This window comes from Lacerta agilis, chromosome 1 (genome assembly GCF_009819535.1).
Source record: "Lacerta agilis isolate rLacAgi1 chromosome 1, rLacAgi1.pri, whole genome shotgun sequence".
NCBI classification, from domain to species: Eukaryota; Metazoa; Chordata; class Lepidosauria; order Squamata; family Lacertidae; genus Lacerta; species Lacerta agilis.
Window position 1 is genome coordinate 104,192,122 of NC_046312.1, and position 25,399 is coordinate 104,217,520.

The window sequence follows — 25,399 nt, forward strand, 5'->3', positions numbered from 1 at the left end:
GTTTAGTTTTTATTTGTTTTGTTTTAGGCATATGTAAAAATAAATAATAATAATAATAATAATAATAATAATACCATAGGCATTTGGAAATTCAATCCAAATTGCAGATATTGCTTACCCATTTCTATTTTACAGACAAGGATGCTGTGTAGGCTAAATTGCAGAGGCAACCAGTTGCCGCTGTAATTGTACATATCCCAGACACCATCGAGACCAATACCAGCAACAAAATTATTATTCTTTAAATAAGGTCTCCCCAGTCTCCAGTTATTGTATGAGAGGTATGTGTCATCATCCCACTTCAGATTACCATCTGCAGAAAACAAACAAACAAAGTTTCTATAACGAGTGCTACAGATTTTATTTTAAAAAAGAGGAGTGTGCTGAAATTATCCCACAATGGCTAACATTAACATTACTGGAAGGTCAGTAATAACCAACACTTGGCTTAGAAATAAAAGGAGGTACCTTTTGCATTTGCTATTTTGGATGTGGCCTGGTCCTGGTCTGTTAGCGGTATCAACAATTTTTTTAAAAGAAACGTTTCCCCACTTTAGAATTGTTTCTTATAATCAAAATTAAATCCAGAAAAACTATATTAATACACCCACACACCCCAATGTATCTAAATACTCACATAAGCATTCATAACAAACATGAGCTATGCCTTTAAATGGTGCACTGTGAATGCACCAACTGTTGGGATATAGTAGTTCATCTTCCTATAACACCTTTGCTGGAAAAAATATCCAGTATGGAAAACTTTTTTTATTAAAGAAAAATGCTCTCGCTGGAATTGGGCAACAGTATTAATGCTAACATCTGGATTTTTTCTCTGCGGATGGTGAAATACACAATTCCACGCTTTTATCACTATACCTAACCTGAGGTATCTAGTTTCTGTTACTATTCCACGTTAACTCTTACTTGTTTTATGTTAGCATTGTACTAGTTTTATTAGAACCGTTAACTATGCCAAGAGGAAAAAATAAATCAGTATTTTAAAATCTACCTTCTAGTGAAAAAAAATGTATTTGGGGGAAATTTTTCATAAAGGTATTTCCTCAGAAAATCTGCTCTTTAGTGTTGAATCAAAGCAAATGTCAATCCATGGAAAATCCAGTTGACGTTTGCTCTGATTCAGTGCTAAAGACCGGATTTTCCTGGGGGAAAGCAGTGGGGACAAGTGGAAGTCTGGATGAGCCCAAAGTTTGTTCCATCTAAATTATTCCTTCTTAGCAGGGGAATGTTTGAAGATACTGTGAAACATGGTAAAATAAAATCTATAAAACAGGTGAATACCACTTTGCCCCAACTGCTGCAGTATTCCCACTGCATAAATTAATTAGAAACTTTTTTTTTTGTTTACATGAAAACAGCACAGAATCTCCCTTCTGCAGAACCAGAGTTGCAAGTGAAATGAGTGGGGTGAAGTTGTGCAATGAAGGGCTTGAGGAAGGAAACTACCTGTAGGGTTGCCATATTTTGAAGAGCGAAAAAGAGGACACACTTGCTGGCTGGCGCCTGGGGTCTGGGAGTGGGCACATTCTACAATGTCCTTTCAAAATACTGTATACAAAAACAAGGACCTGGTCCTTTCCTGCACCATGCAAAACTCACACAGTATGTAAATGTTTTGCACTTGGTTGTCTGGTACTGCATATATAACATAAAATGTAGCCCGCCCCTGCACCCCCAAACAGAAATGTTACCTCTGAAAAAGAGGACATGTCCTGGAAAAAGAGGACGTATGGCAACCCTAACTGCCACATTTGAGCAATAATCAAATAACGCTCAAAAGCAGACGCACCAGGAACATTTGGCATTTAGTATTTCTTGTCAGATTAATAACGACAGGCATGATTAATGACTTTTGAGCCCCCAAATCTGCATCCAGGCTGCATCTTCTTTAGGTTATCATTAAATTCTACAATAAAAATAAGCTTGAATAAGGAATGAATTATCCAAAGCACTCTTGAGTAAGCTTAAAGTCTCTCACCCATCAACCTGCATTTGACAATTTTAACTCTAATCAAATATAGATTTGTTTTTTAAAAAAATCCTCATCAATGGCTGTAGACAATGTTATAAGCTTTGGTCTCTTCGTACATTTAAGAAAGGCATTCATCCTAGTAAGAGGGCTTCACAGAACTTACAACTTACCGTCAGTGTCATAAATCAGACCCAACCACAGCCAGCGAGCAAGGCCACTGAAAGAGTGGAGCTGTTCAACAACAAAACTATTTTCATCTTCATCTCTGATACTCAAGAGGGAGGCATTCGTATCTGTTGAAGCAATTTTTAAAAGTCAAATCACCTAATGGATTTGGCAGGATTTTATAGACAGTTTATGAAATGAATTCAAGGAAGGGGCTACCAAGGTTTAGCCGTTTACCTTAGTTTTTAAACCGAAACAAACAAACAAAAAATAATCTTGAACAGGGGTCCCCAAACTAAGGCCCAGGGGCCGGATGTGGCCCAATCATCTTCTCAATCTAGCCTGCGGACGGTCCGGGAATCAGCATGTTTTCACATGAGTAGAATGTGCGCTTTTATTTAAAATGCATCTCTGAGTTATTTGTGGGGCAAAGGAATTCATTCATATATTTTTTTTCAAAATATAGTCCGGCCCACCACATGGTCTGAGGGACAGTGGAACGGCCCATGGCTGAAAAAGTTTGCTGACCCCTGATCTTGAATGATTAGTGGGAGAAGTCAGCTGCTCTTTCTTAGGTCTGGATGTACAGAGGTCGTGGTAAATAGATTATGGTAAAAGCGTAGACGGAGTGAGGAACCTCTGGCCCACCAGGTGCTGTTGGGTTCAAGGGAGACATGCCTGGTAGAGTGCAGCAGTGTTATCGCTGCTTCCTGGGAAGGATGAAATGGTGGTGAAAGCAGGATTGTGTGGATGCATGGCAGAACCAACCCAGTGCTCTCTTCAGTACACCCAGAAAGTAGTCAATGTCTCACTCTTCCTGGTAAGCGGCAATGACCCTGTTTGCAGGAGGTTGTTGCTGTGGCTCCACCCCACTGATGAACTGCTCCTGGTTGGACCACAGCTCCCATCATCTCCATCCATTGGCCATGGCTGGTTGGGTCTAATAGGAATTGTAGTCCAACATCTGGAGGGCACCACAATGGCTATCTCTCGTGAAGGCTCTGCAGTGTGTGAAATGGGAACTCCATATTGGGCATCATTGGACTGTATTACTCTTTCCTATAAATCTACAGTGAGAGAATGTCTAGTGAGCTGGTTGACACAACACACACACACACACACACACCACAGAGCAGAACACTTTCCATATACAGTTACAGGTGGGTAGCCATGTTGGTCTGCCATAGTTGAAACAAAATAGAAAATTCTTTCCAGTAGCACCTTAGAGACCAACTGAGTTTGTTCTTGGTATGAGCTTTCGTGTGCATGCACACTCTGCACACGAAAGCTCATACTAAGAACAAACTCAGTTGGTCTCTAAGGTGCTACTGGAAAGAATTTTCTATTTTGTTTCCATATACAGTGAAGGTAGAGCATTTGGAGCTTTTCAGTAAAGGGGGGAAAAGATGAGTGAGGGGAAGTATGACAGGTTTATAAAATTATACACGATGTGCAGTGGAGATAATTTTTCTTCCTCTCCCATACTTTTAGGGTCATCCAATGAAACTAAACTGGTAGTAGATTCAGGACAAACTAAGAGAAAGCAAATCTTCACACAATTAACATATTGCATTGACGGCCATAAGATGTAGTATACCAACCGCTAGATTATATGGCTTTAAAACAGCATTAGACAAATTAATGTAAGATGGCAGAAGCAGCTGAGAGATACTTATCTACAGTAGGTAAACAGAACCTCTAAGATCAGAAGGTGGTATAGCTTTCAATACCAATTGCTCATGGCAACAGCAGGGAATGTTCAGGGTCCAGCAGAACTCAAATGCTTTTTTTTTAACTATACAAAACTGCATTCACTTTTTAAATGCTTTTTTTTTGTAAGAAGCCTACACACTGGAATCTTTTTTCCCCCTGGAAGCCCTTCTAGCAGAAGGTCAAGAGAAGCTTCTTTTAAAAGGTATCAGTTCCCTTAAACTTTATCTAGATACGAAAGAGGTCCAACATAGTTCACATTAGCACATTGTAAACCTAGATAGCCAACAGATGTTTTTATTGCAATGCTTTTCTAAGTCTGCCGTGAGCAGAGTGCAAGCAAGGCCAGAGAGAACCACATATATAATACAAGTCTCCAGTGACATACAATCTTTACCTTGGAGTAAGCCCAATGAACTCAATGAGGCTACTTTCTGAGCAAACATACAGGACTGCATTGTAAAATCTGCACAGCTATGTGGATAATTCTGTGCCTGTTCACAGATAGGATCCCTGTTTATTTCCTTTGACTAGTAAAGTACAACTATGTGAAGAAACATTAGTGGTAAGGTGGAAGCTACTGTATGGTTCCCAAGACGGCAGTTCTAAGTGGGTGAAGGGAGAAGAGGCTGTTTTAGTGGAAATTGCTACTTATGTACTCTTATGGAAGAAACAAGCAGAGTCCTCTCGGGTCTAAAAAAAATGATTCAAAAGTTATGAACACAGAAATACAAAAGAAACTTTAAATAGAAACTTCTTACTCATCATCCTGCATAAATGGTGGGCTTCATCAGACTTCAATCCTTTCCATCTGTCTTTTGCTATCATGAATGAATAACAACTGTTTCGAAATGGAATCCATGGTGTATTCTTAATCTTGTGTGGACATTTAATAAAGTCAAATACCTCGGGTTTCTCAGTTTCACCTAAAAAGAAAAAGGGGAAAAGGAAGGTACGTTTTTTAAAAGGCACTTCATATTTACTCAAATCAAAATTAGTCGGGCTAGAAAGCAACTTGAAGGAGGTAAGGAAAATACAGACAATCCATTTACTAGATCAGTACTGATGGTGTGGAGAACATGGAGCAAAACTCTGGCCCCTGACCATTCACCACTGGTCCTGTTCCTGGACCACGACAGCTTTCAAACACAAATATAAACAGCAACAGTTCAAGGATTGGGGGAACGTAGGCATTTACACAACCCGTGACCTGCTTCCCAGAGGGAAATCAATTTCCAAAGAGGACCTGCAAGGTAAATTAAAAGGCACTCATACTACCTGGTTTCAGGCAGCTCAGGCTCATTCTTTTGCACTTCCATTTGGAGCGCAGGGGAGACAGCCTACATACACTTTGAATCTGTATGCAGCAGGCCAGGCATATGACTTGAAGGGTGCTGCTTCCCAAATATATAACAATCTATTAGATCATGAGGTGGGGGTTGCTAGTGGCCTTCAGAATGTATGGGAATCGGATTTAGGCTACCCAACTGAAGATCACAAATGGGAGGGTATCTGGGCCACCCCCTGCTCAAAACCATTTCTGCTTGCTTACAAGAGGCCTTGTTCAAGACCATCTTCCGATGGCACTGGGCGCCAGTCAGGCTGGCAAGGGCTGTGATAAACTTGGTTCATGTTTGGTGGGAATGTCCCAATGTTAAAAACTTTTGGAGTAGAGTGTTCTCCATTATACCCTCAATTACAGGCCAATCCCTTTTTTCCAAATGCTGCCTTCTTTGGACATAGACTTATGGAATCCACCCTGTGCCACAGAGAACTAGTAGGCTTCTTACTGACCACGATTAGTGATGGCTCAGCAATGGAAGAGCCAGACTGAAATACCCCTGAACATATGGGAAAATAATATCTGGGATGTAGCAATGTTTGAGCATCTCAACAGACACAGGAGGGCAGGTAAAGGCATAATGAACAGAGACACTTTCCAAAACACATGGGCCCCTTTCTTTAACGATGTTAATGACCAAAATCAAGACCTTCTTATACCAACCACTTGATATTGTCAGTGGAGGAGTTACGTTAAGTAATATGTTTGCATGTTGAACGTGTTAATGTATGTCTAGAGACAATGGATATAACAAACACCATTTAGATGTACTGCTGGATTTTAATGGTTTAATGGTTATTAAATTTGTTTAAAAACCAATATTTTTTTAAAAAAAGAAGAATATAATGAAATGTTTTCACTGGTTTATTTCAACGTATCTAAAAGCATTCTCAAAGCAGTAGCATATATTTTACATAGTAACTGTTAAAGCCTACTTGCTGAAAGGTAGCAAATTGCTCCTGGCTTTTGCGTATAGCAGTCAGATGTTTTCCAAAGTCCATCTCTGTCCAAATATACGCATTCATCAAGTAAATCTTCATCTTCTTTGGACCAATGACTAAAGCTAATGTGCTTTTTGTCGGACCAGTGATAATGAATTCCATCCTGGTGGCATAACCATAAAGAAAAAGGGCTTGCATTATGAAGCTCAAAGACAACGTAAAAGCAATTCCTTGATGGTGAAACACCTGCTTGGAATGCAGAAGGTCTAAGGTCCAATCCCAGGCATCTTCACGTGTGGGTGGGAGAGACCCCTGCCTAAAGCCCTGGAGTGCTACTGCCCGTCAATGTGAACAGTACTGTGTCAGATGGGCCAATGTTCTGAATCAATATAATGTAGCTTCTTGTGTTCAATATGATTCAATGGGTACTGCTAATGTTCAATACAAGAACTCCAAGTTCAAATCCTAAATGCATTTCATGTATCAGTTTGGTTTAAGGTCTGCTTAAAGCAGAACAAAGCAATACCAGAATCTGAGTTACAGTGGTACCTTGGGTTAAGTACTTAATTCGTTCCGGAGGTCTGTTCTTAACCTGAAGCGTACTTAACCTGAAGCACCACTTTAGCTAATGGGACCTCCTGCTGCTGCTGCGCTGCCAGAGCACGATTTCTGTTCTTAAGCGGAGTTCCTAACCTGAAACGTACTTAACCTGAAGCGTACTTAACCCAAGGTACCTCTGTATATTTGTTGACCCACCCAGGGAAATATATCCGTTTGTAATTTGTGTGTGTTGTTACTTTTGCAGGTTAACTCTAGTGATTCTCAAGAAAGTTGAAACACGGCTACCTCCCTTTATCAAGAAAGTTGGGAGTGCTTTGCCAACCCTCCCCCTACCACAATGATTTAAGTGGGACTGAACGGACTTTACTTTCTAATTAATGTGTTGTGCTCATTCTATATAACACAGCTATTTATTTGTATATTAGGCTTTTTAAACAGATATTCACAAGACATGTTGCTGCTACAGACAAAAGCAGCAGCAAAGTTCTGTCATTTTACCCCTATCACTTAATATAGCTCAGTAGGTTTCCCCCAAACCCTCTTATTCAAATGACATATTTTGAATGGGTTGAGAAACAAGCCTTACATCTTCGCTGGAGAGTCCAATCCACAGTGGGTAATTATAACGGGCAGCCTGCGTAGCAAGAAAAGCCTGCTGGTATTGTCCTGTGATGCTAACCAGCTGCATATTATTCTGCAGGCACTCCTGTTGTGCATCATACCATGTCAAGTTCTTCAGAATTATGGTGTATGTGACATTTAGATAGTTCACGGGGACATTAGGCACTTGCTGTGTCTGGTTTTCTGCCTCGTCTAATGAAAGAACAAAATAGTTGAGCAAGAGAAATGGTATCATTCGTCTAACAGTTTGATTTTTAGAAGAAAAAATACACATTGCCTAGGTCTTGGGCAGATTTTGTTTTAAACTGTTAAAAGGCATTATACCCATGGTCTAAACCACTGAGCCTTGGGCTTGCTGATCAAAAGGTCGGCAGTTTGAATCCCTGCGACGGGGTGAGCTTCCGTTGCTCAGTCCCAGCTTCTGCCAACCTCGCAGTTCGAAAGCATGCCAAAAAGTGCAAGTAGATAATAGGTACTGCTCCGGCAGGAAGGTAAACTGTGTTTCCATGCACTACTCTGGTTTTGGTGTTCTGTTGCGCCAGAACCGGCTTAGTCATGCTGGCCACATGACCCAGAAAAACTGTCTGTGGACAAACGCCAGCTCCCTCGGCCTGTAAAGAGAGATGAGCGCCGCAACCCCAGAGTCATCTGCGACTAGACATAACTGTCAGGGGTTCTTTACCCCCCCCCCCTTTTACTCATGTTGTACATAATATTCTCAGTGAGGTGCTAAGATTAGAACTGCAACAATTAGTTGAGAAATCACTTAGAGGTCAAACAATCAAAAACCACATTGATCAACTACAAGATTGCCCTTGATTAATCAATATTTTGTTTTATTAAAAAAGCAAATATAACTACTTATAAAAACTGCGGCTGACACAGGCACCATTTTAAGTAGTATTCCTTACTGTGTGAAAGAGAAAGTAAAACGACCTCTCCTAAAATGAAACCTCCTGTGACACATTCCATGCATCATTTAATAATGAAACTACTGCACATTTTGTTTTAATAATATTTTGTCTCATATGCAAATTTACTATTATCAGACTTACCTGACTTCATCTGACATATGGCCATAGTTTGAATACTGGCACAGGAAGTGAAATTCCAAGTTCCAGCATACGGTGATTTCGGATTGTTGAGCAAAACAGCACACTGGTTATTCACCTCATCATCAAAAAACTGAAAAGCAAACAAACCAAGAAGGTGGAGTAATAGTAGAATGGCATATTTCATTAAACAGGGGTAGGGAACCTCCGGTCCATGGGCCCAATTTGACCCACTTGGGTTGGATGTGAGGTCAGGTGTGGGGAAGGAACCAACATAGTTACAAAGGAGCAACTGGCAGCTTACCATGAGATCCCGACTGTTCCTTTGCTAGAGCTGACTGGCAGTGGCAGAGTGCCTACAGTAGCATGAAGCGGTTTATATTGAAACTGCTGTTGAACATGGGAGTTTTCCCCATTTCAGCAGCGTTAAATTCACTTATAATGAAAAGCCGACAACGGAGAAAAAAACCCTCCAATGACTCACATCATGCTCAATTTTCCTTAGTCTTCCATGCAGCAATGGGTGGAAGTTGGAATATACCAACTCACTGCCATCTGTCCACTTGTTTTCACGTGTACGGATCTCAAAGTGCAAACCAATCCAAATATTTGGGGGTTTACCAGGAAGCAAGGACGTTATAAAATCTGTTGGGCAAAAAAAAAAAAAATATTTGCACAACTGAATTAGGTTGACAGGGTAAATATCCCAAACTTGAATGCATAAAGTAATGCAACTTCTACTTCTGTTAAATTTACAGCATTTGGTGGGCTGTAAATAATCTTATTTAGACAATATACCCCAAAGGCTAATTGGCGCAATATCGGCAATTTGGCAGCTATAAATGGAAGCAATCTTTAGTTTGCTTTGATGGGTTTCCTCCTCCAGTTCCATCCCTTAAGTTCATTTTGGGCAATACTTGATCTGCATTTATAAGAGACTCAAGTTCCTTCTGAAGCTTAGAAGTTGCATCCAAAGAACATCAACATTTTGGAGCCCGATTTTGCAAATTTGTAGTAATAGGTAAGGTCAGACTAGATCACTCTCAATTTCTTCTTCCTCGGATAACATTCACCTCTTCTCTTCGCCATGCTTCTAAGTCATGGAAAGTTGCCACTGATGCATAATTCCCAAGGGTGGTGGTCTTCCTTTGCCAATTTTATGAAAAATGGATGCTGAGTGAACGTGATTTGCTCAAGAACTCACAGTGAGTAACATAGCTGAGTAGATGATACACAGCTAAATCCACACTGTCCAGAATCCCCCCCCCCCCCACAGACACAAAGGATGGGCAAATCTGCCAATTTTAACTTCCCTCAGTTTTTCATTTTCTAGTATTCTGTTCAACTTGCCACATTTCTGCCTTAGTTAGTTTGCTTTAAAACATCCACACCAAAACCCCCCAGTATTTTAACGTGCACTTCTCCCAATATACAGATTTTTACAAGCAGTTCTCCCTATCACAATGCATTTTTGCATGTTACACAAAAGTCGTGCGCAATTTCCCCTAATATATACATTTAGTTTAGTTTGTGAAATAAATTGTAACATTCAGCTAAGTGCGTGTAAGCTTATCTGCGTTTTGGTTTTAGGAAGTGTGAATTAGGCACGGTCACATTAAAACGCGAGCTGAATGGATTTCTGCCCACCTCCCTAATATATTACGCAGATAGGTGGCAGATGCAAGGAGCAGGAAGTATTCACTCGCATTTGCACAACAGTTTTTAGCAAATCTGTAAGATAACTGGTACCTACCATATCCGCAGAAACATAAAAATTATCAGTGCACACAGTTTTATAGAAGAGAACCACCCTTTATAAGAAGTATCAAATGTTATCACTTTACCTTGTTCAATTTGGCTTGTGACTGACGGAAGAAAACCTCCCAAACTTTGACAATATTCGTCTGCCTCCTGAAACTTAACATCCTTAGGGGGTACCATGTGGTAACACTGTAAGAAGATTTTGTTTAATTATAAGCACTCTGTCTAAAGTACCTGGATTTCACATTAGCTTTTATGATTACCGGTAATTTAAGGGGAAATTTACAGAACGGAACAAAATCAAAGGGGGAAAACACCTTACAAAAATATTTTAATTGCAGGTGAAGGTCACTATTATTTATTTGTTTAATTTTTATTTATAAGATTTACATACTACCCTTCATCAAAAGATCTCTGGGGGGGGGTTCCCCACAAAAAAACTACAGTTTTGCAAGTACTCATCGAGTTTTGGAGATTATTACAAGGCACTTACTAATAAATATTACCTTATCCATAAAAACAAGCCAATTTTCGCGACACTTCCTGCGAGTTGGTTTATAACCAGGGTCGTGCTTCTCCAATAGCGATGCATTGTATTTCTCGCAGATGAAGGGGAGTTTTGTACTGCAGCTTATAGTGCTGTCTGCAGGAATCACAGATACATATATGTATGTATTAATATTTATCTATGCTTATATTCCATACTGCATTTACTGTGTATTATTTCCACAAATTCTGTAAGGCAAAGGACTGGACATCAAAGTAGGGTCCGGATACAACTATAAACTCTGAATGCCATACTGTAGGGTGGTCATCTGCAAAAGAGGAAAGGATTTCTTCAACTTTAATAGCTGTGGGAGACTGTCGTGCAAGCTGAACTGCTGAAATTCCCTCTTCTACACAGCTATTAGGAGTCCTGCCCTCTTTTGCAGCTGGCCACCCCCAAGACATCCACAAACAGGCACCACCAACTGAAAGTTTTGTTGCCTTTAACATCCAGAACAGCTGCCCAACTCCATAAAATTACTTTATTAGAAGTAATGCGGCTTCTAATAAAAGGTCTAAAGGAAAACCTTTTCTCTAGGACTGAAAGGTTGGGGGGGGGGAATAGTATCTTAGCATTGTTAAATTAAAAAATAAAGCAGCTTACCTCTGTACCAACTTTGATAAGAAATATGCCAACAATTCCTGTAGTATCGTTCATTATAGTGTGAAAATACTGAAAACCTAGGCACAATGAATAACTGAATTATTTCAGATTTGCCCTCTTGGTGCATGTAAATATTTATCATCGACTAGCTTGCTCATTTCTTTTTCATGTGTCCTACTGCACAAGAGATTTGTTGACTCACTGGAGAAAGGACCAAAATGGAGCTGGCATCTTAATTTTTGCAGCTACAGAGCACAGCTGCCAAATTCTGAGGCTTCTGCTGCAGCGTGACAACATTCTTACATGTTTATTATATGTAAGAAATCCTGAGCCTCAAACTCAAGTATCTTGACCTATGACCATAATACGTTCATCATTACTGTACTAGATCATATTCATTAAGTGAATGGCAAAAGTATTTCAGACATATATAGACTCTGATAGTTCTACGTACAGTGCATGGTAGCGACTTGCAGGAGCTGTGTATTTCAGCCACCAACTTTGTCTTTCGTCTGATAACTGCAAAAACAAAAAGGAGATGTGTTAGCATCAAATGCCGTGTTACATCTCAACCTAAGTATCAGAAAAGTGTGGAATCCTGCATAAGTTCTATATAAAGTCTATATACCCTAAATATGCTAAAAAATGTTACCATGCAAACCAAAGGCAGATAATTTTTAAGCCTTCTCTCTCAGGTAGACCCTAGTTTTTTAATAAAAGTCCCAAGAGCATTTCCAAAGCCACAGTAATAAAAACAAGTGTGAGACTTACAGGCAGGTTTCTTGGTGCAGTTTTTTAATAGAGCTTTCACCTGCATTTTAGAAACTAATGTTTTCAAGTCAAGCCCTGTTTTGCCTGCAGTATGGGAGAAGGATTGCTCCCACTTTTTACTCTGAAATTTCACATCATCAAGGAGAATTAGGCATGCTCTGGGTTACCCTTTACTCTGTCCCCTTCCTAGTACTAGAGGAAAAGCTGGGGAAGAAGGATAAGAGAACAACATTTTTTCACTGGATGCAGGAAAAACACTTTTGATATATATGCTGTCAGACAAAGGTATCCTACTTCTCACAGGCTTTTCCTGAACAGCTTATAGCAACAACAAAGGAAGGTTTGTTTTTTTAAAAAAAAACTATTTTGGCGCAGACATTTTCACAACAAAATATATCCAAGAGACAAAGCAATAAATTACATTTGCAATTGTGTTTAGAATTCCCGTTAGTGCGGTGAAAGAGGCCACAGATGCTAGATCACTTCCATTATTAGAACAGTACAGAGCAGCTTCTTGAAAGCTCAAGTGCTTATTTGGCACAAACCAAAATTCAGACCCATCAATATTCAGTACTGGTCCCTGAAGTCCATCTCCATCTACAAAAGAAAGAAAGAAAAAGAATGCCATACACCCAAGTTTAAACTAAATGAAACACTGCATGCACACACAACCTCACCTCCAATTTCACAATCTAGTAGAGGTAGATGAACTATTGTTAACAATGAAGTGAATTAAAGGTAAAGGGGACCCCTGACCATCAGGTCCAGTCGTGTCCGACTCTGGGGTTGCGGCGCTCATCTCGCTCTATAGGCCAAGGGAGCCGGCGGTTGTCCGCAGACAGCTTCCGGGTCATGTGGCCAGCATGACAAAGCCGCTTTCTGGCGAACCAGAGCAGCGCACGGAAACACCGTTTACCTTCCCGCTGGAGCGGTCCCTATTTATCTACTTGCACTTTGACATGCTTTCGAACTGCTAGGTGGGCAGGAGCTGGGACCGAGCAACGGGAGCTCACCCCGTTATCTAAAAAAATAATGTGCATTAATGCAGAAAACTCTGAAACATCATTATTATATTTCTAGATCACCCTTCATCTGGCAACTGTAGGGCAGCAAGCAACCACAGATGAAAGCCAACATATAAAAAAACAAAAAACCCCAGTAAACATGAGCATATGCTTCCCCATGGGCAATGCTCCAAGACATTCACTGCAGCAATGCTGAGTCATTGCTGACCCAACACAAAACAAAGCAAAGTAACAAGTGAGTCCCTCTAAAATTTTCTCCAGTTTCTGATGATGTGCTCTGAGACACATTGTCCCCAAAAGTAAGTATGATATGAGGACAGCATTGTCTGTGGAGACCTCAATAGCTGCAAGCCAAACAGAAGTAGCACATTCACCTTGTGGGGAGGAATAGACCAAAGAAGTATGTATGATCTCCATGAAAGTCAAATGAAGATACCTTCAAATCAGGGATGGGGAACTTTTGACATTCAAGATGATGTTGGGAGTCACAATTCCCTTCTTTCCTGACCCTGCTGATGGAAGCAGGAATCCCACAACATGTGGAAGGCCGTAGGTTCCCTATCCCTGCCTTAAGTTGATCAGCAAATGATAAAGGACAGCAATTTTATGAGTGATCCTTTTTCGAGATTGTATGTCAATGGCTAATAAGATAGTTGTGACCTACAGAACAGCCTCAGATCAACATATTTGAGACAGCACTATGCTTTTATGTTCCATTATGACGTTAAAGTGCTCTCTTAAATTTACCATCCATGGATTAATGAAGACAGAGAGACACCCTCTCACTGACTTTTCTTCAACGTAACTTGCAATTTTCCCTGAAGATTTGCCAAATTTAAGTTTCTATATAAAGTACTGTAAGATTATTTCAGGTTTCAGTCGGCTTTTGGATTCAGGCCCACGATTCAACAGGGAACAAAGTAAGGTATTGGCCGAAGAGCCGCTCTGCTTGTGTCTGAGTAAGTTGTTCAGAGTGCAAAGCCAAGCCAGAGTCAGCAGTTATGTAAGATGAGATGAAATCCATTGGATTCTTTCAGTCACCTGACCACTGCTGGGCTGGGGGGCCACAGTACACCCTCTGGCCAACTGAAGCAGTGGTGCTGCAGAATAGCAGACAGCAGGCTAACAACTCCCTCTGCTTTCAGGCTGCATTGAAGGTAATGAAAGTAAGATACCTGGGGGTCCAAGTTGCTAGAGGCTGTTTTCGAGATCTTTGGCACTTTTGCAGACCTATATGTGGGCTAGCACCTTTATCAGTGATGTGTAGGAAGCTTAAGATGTTCGCTTACCTGGTTTGTACCACTCTGGTGTCTTTGGAGTACGACCTGTTGATGAGATTAAGGAAAATTAGGGCATGCCAATTTCCCTTTTATCAGAAGAAAAGGAGAGCTGGAATTTTCAGGAGCACCATTAAACAAAGAGTGAAATTGTGTTGTTGTTTTTTTCTCTTTACCCCAAAGGTGCAAGCGGTAAAGTTTTATTACAGCTTACAAACTTGAACACAACTGCAATTTGAAAAAAACCTGAGGGGCTCAGGTGAGATGCGAGGGGAGGGGAGGTTTGGAAAAGCTGTGGGGAGTGACAGGCAAAGGTGGGTGAAGTGTAGAAGGTGGGGCAGGTCAGGATGGGTTTGTGGTGCGGCAAGCACAATGAGCAGGGGAAGTAGTCCTTTGTATATAATGCATACTGATTTTACTTTTGAGTAAAGAAGCATTGTTCTCTAAAGTAGGAATGAAAGAAGCATGGAGATTTTTGTTATACCTGTTTGAAAAGAGTGAAGTGCCTTTTGGAAAAATATGCATTTCACTATAACAGATATTGCCCAGTGTTGCCCTTTGTCTGGATAAAACTGATGATTGGTGTGCAAGGGAGTGAGAGCAGGGACAACAGAACCTAAAGGTAAAGGACCCCTGACAGTTAAGTCTAGTCGTGAACGACTCTGGGGTTGCGGCGCTCATCTCGCTTTACTGGCTGAGGGAGCCGACGTTTGTCCGCAGACAGTTTTTCTGGGTCACGTGGCCAGCATGACTAAGCTGCTTCTGGCGAAACCAGAGCAGTGCACGGAATGCCGTTTACCTTCCCGCCGGAGTGGTACCTATTATCTACTTGCACTTTGACATGCTTTCGAACTGCTAGGTTGGCAGGAGCTGGGACCGAGCACTGGGAGCTCACCCTGTCACGGGGATTTGAACCGCTGACCTTCCGTTCGGCAAGTCCGAGGCTCAGCGGTTTACACCACAGCACCACCCGCGTCCGTAAAATACAAAATCACAACCTCAACAGAAACAATTATTTTTAAATGACCAGATAAGAACTAGCAATCAAGTCAAAGAGACATGAAAACATTTAGCTATGTCGTCCAGTTCGGTATTAAATTTATTGGTGTCCCCCCCCCTAAAAACAAGCACATACCCACATACCTCAGAAGGGTCTCTAAAGACTGATGAAGAAGAGGTCTCATAAGATTATGTATTCTCTAAACCCCTGAGAAAAACTACAGTAGTAGAACACATGAGAAATAGCACCTATCTTTAAAAAGAACTCTATAACTCTGTGAAAAACAGACATCCTTCTATACTTTGGCATCATCAGAAAATTTTAAAATGGCATTCAAATATTGGAAGCAGAACAAGTCATGCCCAATAACCGTGGAGTGCAAGGCCTGTTTGATTATGTGGAATAAAAACATGAGAGTAATTTTAATGTATCATGTAGATTCTTTATAGTCAATGTAAACTAGACGCAGAAAATCAAATGTTGGTTCAAGGATCACCTTTCTTTTTTTAAAGCCTCACATCCAGCTTGAGGGTTCCCAAGGACATTTTGATGACCACTGAGAACAGGATGCTTAATTTGCTGGGCCTGTGGCCTAATCCAACAAGCTCTTATTGTTCTTATTTAAAAAACCCACCATGTGAAAGAAAACTTTTTTCAGTGCTCTTTGCCTAAAATTCACAGGAATTTGGGCAAACAGTTCATGCTGACAAACGTGAATAAAATGAAAGTAAAGATATTTCTAAGCCCAATGCTGCCTTCCTATGCACACTGACCTCGGAGGCAGCCATATTGAATATGGTGGCGCTCACTTCTAAGTAAACATGCATATGACTGAGCTGTGAATGAAGTTTACCTTTAGCAATCTGGCACACCCATTCAAGTTGTGAACCACAGTAGAAAGGCTTTAAGTAGAAATCTTCTTGTCTGTCTTCAGAATAGTAAAGAGTCCACATCGTTCGCCGTGTCAGTCTTAGAAACTGCACACATTATTAAGATAAAATACCCAATGAAAATGATTCCTGCATGTGCAGTGTAATATTTACATGCAACTAAATTCAACTGTGTTAAATGGGACTTACTATTGGGTAAGTGTAATGCAGCCTAAGTGAACTGTTAATAAACAGAAATTGTATTTCATTCTTTAAAAAAAAAAAATCGGGCTTTTCTACTTGCTTCTGTGCAGCCAGATCTAAGGCATCCTCACACAGAAGTATGTCTGTCTAATCAAATTTCCTTCCAAGTATGCTTACAGAGAATTGTAGCTTAAAAACTAAACCACAAGGATGCATGCACGTCAACCAAGGTTGGCCAAGTGAAACAGATATGGATCCTACTGCACTTGTAATTGTTGCATAGATTTGAAACCCTGCTCAGGGTTAACTCTGTTACAGTGCAAGCCTAAGCATGCTGACTCCACTGTATTCAATGTTATTTACTCCTAGGAAAAAGGTGAATGCAGCCTTATTTAATTTTCTGTAACAGATACACACACATACACAAAACAAATATGTTTATCGCCAGTATTGGTTATAAAAAACTGCATTATTTTATTATATATTTTTGAAACTAATTAGAGGCACTGTTTTTCAACTACAAAAAGAAGAATTTGGACAGCATTTGTTACATTTCTCAGAGAAGACAGCAAGGGACACAAAATTATTTTTTTTATCGGTCCGATGCAGTATTTCTATTTCATTCTGAAGTTACATCACAGTAAGTGTGCTGTAGCATTTTTGTTGTATTAACTCAATGACAACTTCACAGTGGCAAAGTTGCAGCAAATCATTCTAAATTTAATCTTGTCAATTGAATTAATTTATAATAAAACCCCCAAAGTATTCCCACTTAAGTTATCAAGCGTGTTACACCGCACCTTCACAGCTGCGCAGTCTCTAGTATTGTATTCATCTTTAAACTCAGGGTGCATAACAACAGTAGATACCTACAGAAAGAGAAGAAACAGAATTGAATTGAATTGGCAATGAGCACATTGTAGTTTTTCACCACAGGTACCCCTCCATTTGTTTCATTGGAGGAAACAGGGCTGCACACACATTCCGTTCTGCTGAGTGAAGTAAACAGAGAGCCCATACTTAGGGCTCATGGTTGGTGAATGTATATAAGAATAACTGGCGGAGGAAGAGGAGGGCGGGGGGAGCGCACCGCCCCCAGCAGCGCGATCCCAGTGGGGGGCCATCGTGGCTGCCCCCGCCGACGCTGGGCACCACGCCCCCACAGACGGCTTGCCACGCCCCAGGATGCGTGCCAGCCACGCCCCCACCTGCTCTCCACCCCCCGGTGCTGGATCATGAAGCTCCGCCACTGGTAAGAATGTGGTCGTCTGCACAGAATTACAACTGTATTGCAGCATTCATTTCCCTCATGTGCAAAATTAGGGTTCCAAAATCCTAGAGAGAGACTCCACAAGCAGAGGTGGCTCCCTACTTAAGAAGAATGCCTTCCAACCCCTGCAGGGCTGTAAATAAATAAATGGGACTCTGATGCACTGGAAGAAGCAGAGCTCTCCCTCATGCGAAGGCTTTAATCACGTAAGCGAAAGGAATGCCTGAATAGGGGCTGAAGTGCAAGATCACAATCGGATGCATAGTTCAAAAAAGTCACCAAATGTGACTCAAAGAATTTCATGTGCGCTTCTATGATCACACAAGGCTCCTACATATGGGCTGTCAATTCATTTGAATTTGCATGAAAACCTGGTTCTTCCGATGAAATGGATGGATCACTGTGCCTGTGATGGAAAACATCCCTATGCTTCTCAGAGCCCCTGCACATATCAGGAATAGCTAGATATTTTTTGTTGTATATGCACACACTTCTACCGGTAATACAAAGCAACAGTAAAAATGGCTAGAGCTTTAGATTCTTAAAAAGTCTTCCACTGACAAAATATGTTCAGAATTGCATTCTTCAAAATCTCTTTCATTCTTCATGTCTGAAAGTTTTTGTTATTTTTAAAGATGCCCAATTTCTCTCAGACCCACCTACATTCTCCCAATTAAGGTATGATGATATGCTACTCCCATCAGTTTAACTTACAGGCTTATTGTCGCTCCACTGCCAGGATCCTAGAGAGTCAGGATTCCTCTTATTTAGCCCAATCCAGACCCAACGGCTATCGCTGTAAATGAAATACAATTTCAATCCAAGTGCAGCTTTAAGCACAAATTATTCATCACTAAAATCAGGCAAGACAAGAGCCCTGTGCAGACTTCCAAACTGAAAGCACAGTGTGGGGGTGAGGAGGGGGAGGGGGATAATCATTATACCAGTCTGCAAAAATTCTGATTATGCCTACCATTTGTACATTCCGATTTGCATGTAGATTTCATAATGCGTGTATGTTAATTAATAAATACTTAGCTACAGTGGTACCTTGGAAGTCGAACAGAATCCGTTCTGAAAGTCCTATTGACTTCCAAAATGTTGGGAAACCAAGGCACGGCTTCTGATTGGCTGCAGGAAGCTCCTGCAGCCAATCGGAAGCCACGTCGGACATTCAGGTTCCAAAGAACGTTCGCAAACCGGAACACTCACTTCTGGGTTTGTGGCGTTTGGGAGCCAAAATGTTCCAACTTGCAAGGCGTTCAGGATCCAAGGTATGACTGTATTATTACCATGCACTAAAAGAGGTCCCCACAGGTTTTATACTGTTCATAGCAATCATATTTACTAGTGCGAAATGTGATTTGTTGTATTATTGCTAACTCTTGTTTTAAAATATTTTTCTTAACTTATATCTAAAGAAACTGTCCCCTTCCTGCAGAATCCTAAAAACACACACCACAATCTGTACTAGAGAGCTTGAAATGTCTGTATTTATTTATTTATATTGGTATTTGTTTAAATGCAACAGTATACAGCTTAATCATTTAAATAATGTGTTCATCAGGAAACAATACTCAAAGCAAGGAGGAGGAGGAAACAGACTTGTTGCCACATGCTACTGTAAATAATGTTTTTTTAAAAAATAATTGAAAGAACAAATTTGCCGATATTTCTTTGCATTTCCATGCCAACAATAGCGGTTTTAGTTCATGTTCCATTAATGCTTTCCAGAAGTGTTTCTTTTTAAAGGACATGGCTATTAAATGCCGCATTACCAACTGAGTTTGGCCAGAAAACCAACTTTCCAAGATCGTTACCTTATGGTCTCTTTCAGAATGTCATGGAGCTCCTTGATTTCTGTTAAGTGGCTAAAACTAGGAAGGTGTCCTCCAAGAGCCTCGCAGAATCTCTCCGCTTCTTCCCAGGTTCTGGTTCTCAGCACTCTTTCCTTATGAAATAACTTTGCAAAGAAAAAAAGAAAATCCGATTCAACCCTTTATCAATGAAAAGAAAGGGGCCAAAGATATACCTAATACTTCAAAGCTACTTGGTTGCCGTATAAACCTACCCAATCTGGTTTTATACAAACACATTTCATTCCGTTCTCTCTGTCTTGTTAACAAAAACTGTCCTAAGAAAGCATCACAAATTTATCTTTCTTGTCCTGTACACAAAACACACACCATACATAGCTTCCTTCAAGGAATCCTGGGAACTGTGGTTTTACCTCCAGCACAAAGCTACAACTCCCAGCACCCTTAAAGGGCAACTCAGGATCCAAATGGTGCTCTTGTTCTGATGACCTGATGAACAGAGGCTGATCAGCCAGGGAAACAAAACCAAACAAAGATAATCTAATCAGCTAATGCAAAGAAATGTAATGCAAAGAAATAGTTGACCGTGGGAAAGGAAGGATTATGCCAGGGTATTCTGTGAGTTTTAGATACTAGCCCAAAGTAATTCAAGAATATGAATACTCTCTCTCTCTCTCTCTCTCTCTCTCTCTCTCTCTCTCTCTCTGTGTGTGTGTGTGTGTCTATGTGTACACACTCAAGTCACTGAACTAGATTAGCCTTAGCCAACCTGCTACCCTCAAGATGTTTTGGACTACGATTCCCATCAGTTCCAGCTGGTTGGAGCTGATGGGAGCTATAGTTGACTATTCGATTATTTCATTTCTATACCACTTAATATATTAAATATCATTTAACATATTACAAATATCTCTAAGCAGTGTACAAAAAACTGAATAAACAACAGACTTAAAATATTACGAAGATACAGAGTTGCATATAAAATGTTACATTAATACAAAGTTACACACAGAGAAAGGGGGAGGGAGAGAGAGAGAGAGAATCTTCCTTTTGACACACCCTCCCTCTCAGCTTCTGGGTTCTCATCCAGCGTCCAATAAAAAATTCAGCTCACCCACAAAAGTCATTAATTATTTCTTCACAGGCTAAAAACTAGATTAAAATCAACAACAGGCTAAAAACTAGATTAAAACGTATGGCAACATTCTATGTATCTGGCTAGGCTTGCTGAAACAAACATGCCTAAAATGGCATTTGTGCACTTGTTTTTGTAAGGTGTGTTCGGAATGAACATCAGAAAAGATCTCTTTCCATATGGTGGAAATATCTAGTTCAACATTTTGTAGTGCTTTTGCTTTTTCCACATTAAGTTAATATACACAGAATATACATGGGTTTTTTTTTTAAAGTGTTAGCTCGGTTCCTTCAAGTTCGTAATATCTAGAGCAGAGGTCCACCGTCCCTCAGACCATGTGGTGGGCCAGACTATATTCTTTTTTTTGGGGGTGGGAATGAACAAATTCCTAGGCCCCACGAATAACCCAGAGATGCATTTTAAATAAAAGGGCACATTCTACTCATGTAAAAACATGCTGATACCTGGACTGTCTGTGGCCTGGATTGAGAAGGCGATTGGGCCGCATCTGGCCCACGGGCCTTAGGTTGCCTACCCCTGATCTAGAGGGCATCAGGATAGTGAAGGCTGAACTAGATCTTTTAGGTGATTTAATTGGAAGGATATATGCTACCTTATAACAAGCAAGACCTGATCCGCTGTGCCAGCCTGGAGGGCAAGGGTCCGTAACTTTAGGAACTACTTCCGGTTCTACTTTTGGTCCAATGTACATCTTGCAAATAGAGTAAGCTTTCGTTGTTTTGCAATTCTTGACCTCCCACTTTCCAAGGTATTTTCCTGCTGACATAGCCACGCATCCTCCACGCAATGCTAGAATTGTAGATTAAAATAAATCGAAATTGTAACCAAGAAATTTAGTATTGTTCACGTTTTAACATGAAACAAATAGCAGCACTTCACTCATCTCGAGAAGGTACTGTACCTGGTTGAAAATGACCCCAGTTTGTGTACGTGAGCATTTCATTCTTCCCATCTACGGTTCCCCAGCTATACTCTCCTGAAGAGCTGATATCGTGCAACCCAGTCCAGAAGTACTTTTCTTCAACTCTGCTGTGCTTTCTCATCAAATTGTTTATGAATTCTTGTTCGAATCTGCAAGAGTCAAGTTTCAGAAACCAAGGATTCAACCATCATTTTCAAATACACGAATAAATCTACTAGTCATAAACGTACATACTTCACTAGCATATTGAAACGTGAATGTAGAACGAACTCTGCAACAGTACTGCATACTCATCTCTTGTTGCACAGCACACATCTGTTATCTAGACAACGACAAACACTAAGGAATACCTGTTTGTTATAGTGAGGTTGCACTGTTTCCCAAACGATTCTTCACTTTTCCAAACCTTGTAACAAAAGTCTCCATGCCTCTTCCATTCCTAGTTTAGAGAATAATACCCTTTTACTCAAAAGTATGCATTAATTATGTTCCACATTTTTGCAAAGGCAGAATGGTGAAATTTAAGAATTACTAGTACTTTGAATTTGGGGATACACTAGAACACTAGATAAATGACAGATGCTTAATATTTATTTAAGATGTAAGAATTCTAAATGTTCCACTCCGTTCTATTATTAATAATGAATCTGAAATTCAAAATGTCAGGCAGACAGTAAGCAAAATACTTTTAATACAACCTCCAAGACTGGTTTAAAATGTAATTATTGATATAACCTTACCTCATTATGACAATTTTTATCAGCTTTTGTTTCATTCAAGATCTTTCCATTTTTCATGCAGACGTATTTAAGTTTATTGTCACAAGGCAGGACATTCCATCGACCCAGCTATTTGCAAGAGGAGGGGAGATTTTTTTTAAAAAGAACATTCCCAATATTATTCTCTCCATTGTTTATTGATTTTCAATGAAAGCAAACAGCCAGAGTAAACATACAAGGGAAAAATGGGGAGGCACAAACAAAGCAAAAAGTCCACTCTTATCTATGCATAAACTTCTAAGAAAGTAGTTGGATAAGTATAATGAACAAATGCATGAGTGCTAATTAGTCTTTCCAAAAGGGGTCCCTAATAACATTTTTTTAAAAGTACAGTGGTACCTCTAGTTACAAACTTAATTCGTTCCGGACATCCACTCTTAACCTGAAACTGTTCTTAACCAGAGGCGTGCTTTCGCTAATGGGGCCTCTTGCTGCTACTGTGCTGCCGGCACATGATTTCCATTTTCATCCTGGGGCAAAGTTCTCAACTTGAGGTAACTACTTAGCACAGTTTGTAACCTGTAACTACTTAGCGGAGGTTAGCGGAGTTTGTAACCTGAAGTGTTTGTAACCTGAGGCGTTTGTAACTCGAGGTACCACTGTAATTGAAGTCTCATCTAAAACCACATTGTCTATATTACATTGCAGACAGGAACAGATTTTGAGAGTGCTTACCGGTAGCTTCCCTGCTACTTTCTCTCCTCTCTCTCTCTCTCTCTCTCTCTCTCTCTCTCTCTCTCTCTTTCTTTCTTTCTCTTTCTCTCTTCCTATTTTTTTCCTGGATGGGAGTCTAAAAATGTAACAAGCCTGCCCTGCATCCCAACCTGAATGAGGATTTTAAGAACTTAAAAAGCACCCTCCTAATTCAGTACAACATTCTGTTCTCACAGTGGCCAACTCTTGTGAGTCCAGCAATTGGGAAACAGAAGAGAACACAGACAGCAGCAAAAGAGAAACTGGAGGAGCAGGGGAGCCCGAGTCTTTGCTCTGGTGCATTCACATAGTGCTACACCATTGCTTAAGAGTTATGTGTTAACGGGGCAATGGTTGCTCATGCACCTCTGCTGTATCTATCATGGGTTACGAATATCACATACAGGAAAACTATTAACCCACCAACACTGACAAGCAGCTGCTTTGAGACTTTTTCTCATAGAAAGCTGTGAAGAAACAGGGAGAGCTCACAATAGGCCCTGTGTTCCTGTTCTAAGGCTTAAGATCTTCTCTGTTAGCAGAGTGAGCAACAATTGCCTTCTATTCCTCTGTTGTGACTGGACCCAGGAATAAAGAGGAGAGACACAAGTGATGGGTTGAACTAGGGCCACAATTTATTATCAACAACTGCAAGGGGAAATGAGAATTGCAGGAAGAAGAAGAAGAAGAAGAATAGTTTGGATTTGATATCCCGCTTTTCACTACCCGAAGGAGTCTCAAAGCGGCTCACATTCTCCTTTCCCTTCCTCCCCCACAACAAACACTCTGTGAGGTGAGTGGGGCTGAGAGACTTCAAAGAAGTGTGACTAGCCCAAGGTCACCCAGCAGCTGCATGTGGAGGCGCGGAGACACGAACCCGGTTCCCCAGATTACGAGTCTACCACTCTTAACCACTACACCACACGTTCACTTCAACTCTGCATGAACCAAACCCTACCCTTTCCAAAGAGCATGACAAAGCACAGTCCCAAGGTTGGGGCCCCACATTATGATGAGTAGGGCAGCCTTCTTGCCCCCATTCCTTCCCAGGGCCCCACAGGTGTGGCAGGTGAGCCTCAAGAACATACCCCATCCAGGCTAAGAGCCCCATAGCCCGGAGAAGCTGGCATCCAGAAATGCCCTTCACCTTCAAAGGTACATAAGGGTGCTCAACTGTTTCCTTATCTTACCTTAACCTTTCCCAATTAACTGATTTAACTACACCCATCCCTAAACCTCACTGTTCCCTGAACCCAGTACAGAGCAGGTAAAAAAAACCCTGTCCAGCTTGGCCAGTTTGCAGGGAGGCAAAATATTCAGACTGTGCCACGAAACGACTGGAAATCCCATTCTGGAACTGAGAGTGGGCTTGGTGGGTGTGGGGGAAAATGACCAGAGGCCACATAGAGGCACAGCCAAGGACCATATAGTCTACAGATACATTGCCAGACACAGACTCTCTCAAGGCAAATCTAAAAAAATGTAGTATAAACACCGACAACTGGGAAACACTGGCCTGCAAGTGCTCCAATTGGAGAAAAGCCTTTACCAAAGGTGTCATGGGTTTTGAAGACGCTCAAACTCAAGACGAAAGGGAGAAATGTGCTAAGAGGAAGGCACGCTTGGCAAACCTTCACCATGATGCACTCCTGCCCAGAAAGCGATGTCCCCACTGTGGAAGGATGTATGGATCCAAAATTGGCCTCCACAGTCACTTACAGACTTGCATTTAAAACCATGTTTAGGGAAGACAATTTTACTCAACTACGAGTTATCGCTAAAGAAGAAGAAGAGTCTATAGACACATCGCCAGACACAGGTGCTGGTGCCTGCATACACACAAGGCATCATTGTCTCATCTGCCTCCCTAGCCAGCTGCAACAATGCTCCCAGATGCAGCTGGCGGGAGTGGACTTCTGGGCTGGAAGTTTGCTAGAATTCAAGGGTGTAATCCTAAGCATGCGAGTTCCACTGAAATACCAGGACATTAATTCTGTGGAAGTCTGTTAAAGGTTGCACTGCTAAGGTATCATTTTTTCCACTTCCATAGGAGTGAATAGGCTATGTACATAAATCCACATGCTTTCCCCCTTTCTTTCCCAGAAACTTAAGAGAGGCACTTGGACCAGGGTAACACATAAGCAACTTACCTTTCCTGAATAAGCTACACAGTTGGGAGTGTTATTGGAGAGAAGTTTCGGCTCATCCTGATCCCAGTAAGTAAACACTACTTTGGAACCATCAGACCATTTAAACAAGGCTGGGACATCCTCGTTTATGAAGCCAATCCACACTCTGTCTGCGGTATCTATATTCAATA

The 25,399-nt window shown here is 40.9% G+C and overlaps 1 protein-coding gene across 1 annotated transcript in view; it reads right to left on the reverse strand.

The window, feature by feature from the left end:
- Positions 1 to 25,399, reverse strand: part of LY75 (lymphocyte antigen 75) — a 53,358-nt gene that overhangs the window by 6,390 nt on the left and 21,569 nt on the right. Inside the window, exons 8-29 of the mRNA XM_033165733.1 lie at positions 25,230 to 25,387; positions 22,348 to 22,455; positions 21,958 to 22,046; positions 21,587 to 21,756; positions 21,278 to 21,474; positions 19,533 to 19,675; positions 18,427 to 18,508; positions 17,243 to 17,311; positions 16,223 to 16,346; positions 14,382 to 14,417; positions 12,489 to 12,664; positions 11,751 to 11,815; positions 11,297 to 11,373; positions 10,653 to 10,789; positions 10,230 to 10,335; positions 8,870 to 9,030; positions 8,389 to 8,518; positions 7,299 to 7,525; positions 6,146 to 6,314; positions 4,630 to 4,794; positions 2,164 to 2,286; positions 119 to 313 (exon numbers count right to left, since the gene is read on the reverse strand). Of these exons, the coding sequence (XP_033021624.1) occupies positions 119 to 313; positions 2,164 to 2,286; positions 4,630 to 4,794; positions 6,146 to 6,314; positions 7,299 to 7,525; positions 8,389 to 8,518; positions 8,870 to 9,030; positions 10,230 to 10,335; positions 10,653 to 10,789; positions 11,297 to 11,373; positions 11,751 to 11,815; positions 12,489 to 12,664; positions 14,382 to 14,417; positions 16,223 to 16,346; positions 17,243 to 17,311; positions 18,427 to 18,508; positions 19,533 to 19,675; positions 21,278 to 21,474; positions 21,587 to 21,756; positions 21,958 to 22,046; positions 22,348 to 22,455; positions 25,230 to 25,387 (2,907 nt within the window). The remainder of the gene's footprint in view (positions 1 to 118; positions 314 to 2,163; positions 2,287 to 4,629; positions 4,795 to 6,145; positions 6,315 to 7,298; positions 7,526 to 8,388; positions 8,519 to 8,869; positions 9,031 to 10,229; positions 10,336 to 10,652; positions 10,790 to 11,296; positions 11,374 to 11,750; positions 11,816 to 12,488; positions 12,665 to 14,381; positions 14,418 to 16,222; positions 16,347 to 17,242; positions 17,312 to 18,426; positions 18,509 to 19,532; positions 19,676 to 21,277; positions 21,475 to 21,586; positions 21,757 to 21,957; positions 22,047 to 22,347; positions 22,456 to 25,229; positions 25,388 to 25,399) is intronic.